The 6337-nt window shown below is 40.8% G+C and overlaps 1 protein-coding gene across 5 annotated transcripts in view; it reads left to right on the top strand.

Annotated features, from left to right (window-relative positions):
* LOC113663665 (phosphoribosyl pyrophosphate synthase-associated protein 1-like) overlaps positions 1-3923 on the top strand; it is an 11613-nt gene extending 7690 nt beyond the window's left edge. For 4 of the 5 annotated variants that reach the window (XM_027179038.2, XM_027179040.2, XM_027179041.2 and 1 more), the window contains 6 exons: positions 305-360; positions 855-997; positions 1240-1278; positions 2640-2710; positions 3264-3410; positions 3623-3923. In XM_027179038.2, the coding sequence (XP_027034839.2) occupies positions 305-360; positions 855-997; positions 1240-1278; positions 2640-2710; positions 3264-3410; positions 3623-3781 (615 nt within the window). In that variant the 3' untranslated portion in view covers positions 3782-3923. The remainder of the gene's footprint in view (positions 1-304; positions 361-854; positions 998-1239; positions 1279-2639; positions 2711-3263; positions 3411-3622) is intronic. The other variant, XM_027179039.2, reaches the window with a different exon arrangement.
* The last annotated feature ends 2414 nt before the right edge of the window (positions 3924-6337 follow it).

The raw sequence follows: 6337 nt of genomic DNA on the forward strand, positions 1-6337 counted from the left end.
CTGCAGTGTTAATGTTACTGTAGTGTTAATGTCACTCTAGTGTTAATGTCACTCTAGTGTTAATGTCACTTCAGTGTTAATGTCACTGTGCTGATTGTTTAATATTATTGTTGTATATAAACCGGAGCCTTTACACAGTCTCCTGTCGTTACAACTCGCTCTGATCTTCTTTCTTCTCTGAACTTTCACACACAGTGTTAATGTCACTACAGTGTTAATGTCACTACAGTGTTAATGACAGCTAAAAGTTCCTTTCTTACTTTTCTGACATTAACATTTTTCTTCTGCTTTTGTTCCTCTTCAGATCCCCGACTTCAGAAACGCTGTCATTGTGGCAAAGTCACCGTCAGCTGCCAAAAGGTAAGTCACAGGTGTGCAGGTGTGTGGCAATGTGCAGTAGTGTACTGTGAGCTTATTTATTCAGCGTGTGTGTGTTTGTCTGTCTGTATGTGTGTGTTCCTCTGTGTGTGTGTGTTCCTCTGTGTGTGTGTGTTCCTCTGTGTGTTTGTCTGTGTGTTTGTCTGTGTGTGTGTGTGTGTGTGTGTGTCTGTGTGTTTGTCTGTGTGTGTGTGTCTGTGTCTGCACATACAACTGTTCAACTGTCTGTGTGTGTCCATCGGTGTGTGTGTGTGTCCTTGTCCGTTGATGTGTGTCCTTGTCCGTTGATGTGTGTCCTTGTCCGTTGATGTGTGTGTGCACATCTGAATGTCTGTGTGTGTGTCTGTGTTTGTTCATGTGTGTGTCTGTCGGTGTTTGTGTGTGTGCGTTGAATGTCCGTTGATGTGTGTCTGTGTCCACTGATGTGTGTGTGTGCGTGTGTGTGTATGTGTGTGTGTGTGTGTGTGTGTGTATAGAGCTCAGTCATACGCCGAGCGCCTGAGACTGGGTCTTGCAGTAATCCACGGTGAAGCTCAGTCCGAGTCTGATCTGGCTGACGGTCGACACTCACCTCCGGCGATCAGACCCTCGTGTGGACCTCCGGGCCTCGAGCTGCCGTGTAAGAAAGGCATCTTTATAAATCTGTAGAAATCCTGTGTGACGAAACGAGTAAAGCGAGCTGTTGTGAGGTAGAAAGCGACACCATGATGATATGTGAAGTTAACAATGTTGTGTTTGTGTAAACTGGTTAGTTAAATCCAGACGATGTGATTGTGTGGACTGTCCTATTCTGCTCTGACTGAGTGTTTATCCACATGCTTTATTTAACCAGTCCTCCTCCTTTATCTGTCGGCCGCACAGGGAAATACCGAGCTCCGTTCCCTGGCATCGAGCTTCCAAGTACGGAGCTGAGCTTCTCCTCTGCTGTGTGCTACAAATGCATGACCTGCTGCAGTCTGTGTGTTTGGCTTTAGGGCTGTTCTTTCTGTCTCTCTTCATATTTTAAGCCTGACGTATGTACAGTGTTCAGGTTTCTTTTTTTTTTTCCTGCCCGTGTGCCCAAAACCACACCCCATGAATCTACGGTGGCCTTCGTAGGCCAAACGCGACCGTAGATCCACTTCTAGAGTAGACATTTTTCAGGACCTACGATACTTCGACATCCTGCAGGCCGCAAATCGCTGGTTTTATTTTCTCACGGTGAGGAACGGCCAATAAGAATCAGGCAGGGAATCAAAGCCGCGCCCGTATTTAAAGTCGGCAATTTTGCTTCTACGAGAAATAAGAAGAATAGTTTCTTTACAGTTCTTCAGGTCACACGACTGACCACGCCCACGTGAGAAGATGATATAATGTGATTACTCCCATTAACACAAACAAATCGGTGCTGACAAACAGATGAAGAAAGTACAGCGACTTTAAAAACATCTGTAATAGACTTTAGATTTATTTGTTTATTTAGTCTTTATCTTGTATCTTGTCAGTATTATTTATAAAATCATTGCACGGATTTATTTTTTAATTACTATAAAAGTATCAGACTGACAAGGGGCGGAGTTAGGTGAGACAGTGGGAGTGTCTTAAACATCCGAATCGCAGTTTGCTGAACTTTTCTCAGCCAAATATCGTCCTCGTAACGATGACGTCGCATAAGCTTTTCATTTATTTATTTATTTATTTTTATCATGTCCGGTTATTTATACATAGATGAAATTAAATGAAATGTTTTCAAGGCGATGAGCTAAAAATCTCCGGTCTTTATCCTGCTTTACTTTCGATCATTTCGTTTTACTTCCTATTCATCTTATCTCCATCATTATGTCAGTAAAACCTGCTTAAAAAGTTCCCTCACGTTTTAGAAACCCAAACAGATCGGAAGAACTCGAAATATTTCCTTCATGCAAACTAATAGACTTGCGTTGTTTACTTTTGTTTGTTTGTGTCGGATGTCTTAAACCAGGATGTGGTGTGAGTTCTCAGCGTGGTTTGTTGAGGTGTAACTGGATTTTATTGGAGTTTATTGTTGGATTTTAATGGGGTTGGAGAAGGTGATGGAAAAAACTTCACACACACATACACACTCTAAAACCACACACGAATTTGGAAATCTCCTTTATTATTAAATGGCTAATCCTGGAGCAGTAGTGTGTGTGTGTGTGTGTGTGTGTGTGTGTGTGTGTGTGTGTGTGTGTGGGTTTAGGCATAAATCACCTGTTTAAGCCACAAGTTTATTCTCATTTCATTTTGCTGTTCCCGTGCAGTGATGATGGCTAAGGAGAAGCCGCCCATCACCTTGGTGGGAGACGTCGGGGGTCGAATCGCCATCATTATTGTATGTATCATTCTCATCCTAGTGCTAGTGTTTTATTGTTGTACAAACTGCCTTTATATCTTATAGAATGTTACTTATTATTTTAATATCGGGATTTCTTTTCGCAACGTATTTTTTTTTTTAACTCTATGTGTAATGGCAGAGTCACACCACTAGAGGGAGACAAGAGTTATTTATTTAGTTAAGAAATCGAAGATTTGAGTTTATACAAATCAGACAGTTTCTACATGTGTTTTCACAGAGATATAATTTTTTTGCAGTTATTAATCTTCAAAATCATTCAGAGAAATTTAATTAAACAAATTAAATAAAAAAAACAACTAATTGGTGAGAAAAATGGAAACTCTTTCAGTTCATTTACAAAAATAATGTAGGTGACATGAGTGAAGCAGTTCCGCTGATAAGATGTTAATTCATTATTATGAATAGTTAGTAGTAATTATTAGTTACTCATTAATAATAAATTATAATTGTGTATTAATGTAATTAGAGCTTGTGTGTCATTAAAGCATTAAAGCATTTTAAGAAAATTTGATGTGGATATATATTTTAGGATGACATCATCGATGACGTGGAGGATTTTGTAGCTGCGGCGGAGATCCTGAAGGAGAGAGGAGCGTATAAGATCTACGTCATGGCAACTCACGGTTTGCTCTCGGCCGACGCCCCGCGCCTCATCGAGGAGTCGCTTATAGACGAGGTGAGGAAGCTTTCCTGCTGCGCTGATGAGTAACGACGCTGGTGTGAAGGTGAAACTGTGTAGTTTGAGCTACAGTATAGTTTGTGCTAAACTTCGAGCTGCAGACAAATTAGCGAGTCAAACTCTGGCAAGCAATAAAGGTAGAAATAAAGGATCCTTCATGTTCGTGTTCAGCTCTGAGGTAATGATCGTATCTCTGCTTCATCACACAGGTGGTGGTGACCAACACCGTCCCCCATGAGCTCCAGAAGCTTCAGTGTCCCAAGATCAAGACGGTGGACGTCAGTATGATCCTGGCCGAAGCCATCCGCCGCACCCATAACGGAGAATCCATGGCGTACCTGTTCCGCAACATCACCGTGGATGACTAACGGCACGAGAACGAGCACAACGAGTCTTCACGCTGATCCAGGACCAGTCTGGGTGCTTTCCCTGTGGTGCTGGTGGCTTATCTTATGGTTTCAGTGGGTCTGGTTTTATCGAAAGAATAAATAAATAAATAAATAAATGAAAGCAGTATGTATGGAGATCTGCCTCACTCAGGAAGCTCAGGCTCCTTCCATCTGTCTGATAAGGGAGGAGGAGAAGAGAAGGAGAAACACTACATGTAGAACACTACATCATTCCGTGTGTGTTGGAGAGAGCAGTGCTCTAACAGTGTTATACTCACTTGTGTGTGTGTGTGTGTGTGTGCGTGTGTGTGCGTGTGTGTGTGCGTGTGTGCGTGTGTGTGCGTGCGTGTGTGTGTGCGTGTGTGTGTGCGTGTGTGTGTGCGTGTGTGTGTGCGTGTGTGTGTGCGTGTGTGTGTGTGTGTGTGTGTGTGCGTGTGTGTGTGCGTGTGTGTGTGCGTGTGTGTGCGTGTGTGTGTGTGTGCGTGTGTGCGTGTGTGTGTGTGTGTGTGTGTGTGTGTGTGTGTGTGTGTGTGCGTGTGTAATACATGCAAATTTCACCTCTTCTTATGGTGGCATGTATAAAAATGATGGACCAATAAATCGAGAAAAATGACACAGGTTTCTTTCTACGTTTTATTTTCGTCTTTAATCTTCTGACAATTTTTACATATTTACAATTTATACAGCTTTTGACCAGCAGCCAAATAAATACAATAAAATTATAATAAATTTATCCTATAAAATATTTTTTATTCAGTATGTTTGTATAAAATATATGGACATGAAAACATCTACATCAGGTCATTTCTTTCACCACTACGATGTTCACTTTACTGTTTTTCAGCCGTTGACATGGCGACCAGATATGAACAGTAAAAAAATTCACCTGGTGGAAAGTTTGCAGGTCTTCCATTGACTCTATACTTGACCTTTGACCTGTGATTTCACAAACTCGACCCTTCACGTGTCTTGTGAGTCGACTGAAAACAAGAATTTCACACTGAACTTTCCCTCATGTTGATATGGATGTGATGGATGGATTAATGTAGAGAATTGTGTAGATTGATACAGTGATGGATGGATGGATGAACAGGTAAACAGGTGAATTATGGATAGATGGTTAAATGTATAAATGTGGATCTGGATGGATGGATGGATTGATGGATGGATATCTGACTGGATCAGATGGCTAGATGGATGGATGGGAGCATAAACAGATGGTGGATGGATGGATGGATGAATGAATAAATACAGTAGATGAATGGTTGGATGTCTAGATGTACTGATGGATGGTGGCAGATTGGCAGACGAATGAATGTATGAATAGATTATACTGATGAATGGATTGGAATGTAGAGGAATGGCTGCATATATAAATGAATGTGCTGATGGATGGATGGAGATGCAGATGGATGGATATATAAATCATATATAAAACTACATATATAATCACTGGGTTCTTATATGAATTGATGGATGGACAGATAAATATACTCATGGTTGAATGAACATATGAATAGACGGATGGATGGATGGATGAAGAGATGAAAGACTTTGATGGAAACACCACTTGTCTGTTGCGGTACAGATACCGCGTCAGATGTAGACGATCAAAACGACAATAAAAGCGTTCTGACTCGACTCGAGGTCTGATGCTACACCAAAACAGATCAGATACCTCCGGCGGTTTGAGGAAATCAGACTTCCTAAAGTCCTCAGAATTGCAGAAGTTCCACAGCTCTAAAAAGTTAGCGGAAGTGTGAAGGGGAATTTCCCTGATGTGCGTAACAGAGGTTTAAGATAGACGTATTACACGCAGCTCAGGATAAACACATGACATGATGTTGTGAGGTCACACACCACTGACCCCAACACGTCAGAGCTAATCATGTAGTGGCGTCGTGTCTGAGACGCTGTACTTGTTCTAAACTCCGCAGGGTTCATGAAAGCTGCTGTGGAGCTTGGACCAAGTCCAGAGGCAAAGACCGTTCTCATGTCATCCATCCATCTAGTTACTAACGTGTATTATTTAATTTATCTGCTTGCACAAGACTCGTTTACTTACACAATCGTTTAATCACTGACACATCCATCTATTCATTCATTCATTCATTCATTCATTCATTCATTCATTCATTCATTCATTCATTCATTTGTAAAACATAATTATTTCATCGCTTCACGTTTTCTCCACTGGTGAAGGTGTCAGTATCTGTAAAACATAATTAATTCATCCATTCACACAGTTCTTCACTTGTCTAAGATCATTCATTCGTTCATGCATTCATCCAACATTTCTTATTCATTCATTCATTCATCTTTCCAATTGTTACATACAAAAAAAGAATTCATTCACATTTATTTTTCTAAAATGATTCAACAATGGATCGATTCATTCATTCATCAATTCATTCATTTATTTATTCATTCGTTCGTTTGTAAAACATCATTTTTTCATCTCATCACGTTTTCTCCACTGGTGAAGGTGTCAGTATCTGTAAAACAATTAATCCATCCATTCACAGTTCTTCACTT

This window comes from Tachysurus fulvidraco, chromosome 5, assembly GCF_022655615.1.
Source record: "Tachysurus fulvidraco isolate hzauxx_2018 chromosome 5, HZAU_PFXX_2.0, whole genome shotgun sequence".
In the NCBI taxonomy this organism is placed as follows: Eukaryota; Metazoa; Chordata; class Actinopteri; order Siluriformes; family Bagridae; genus Tachysurus; species Tachysurus fulvidraco.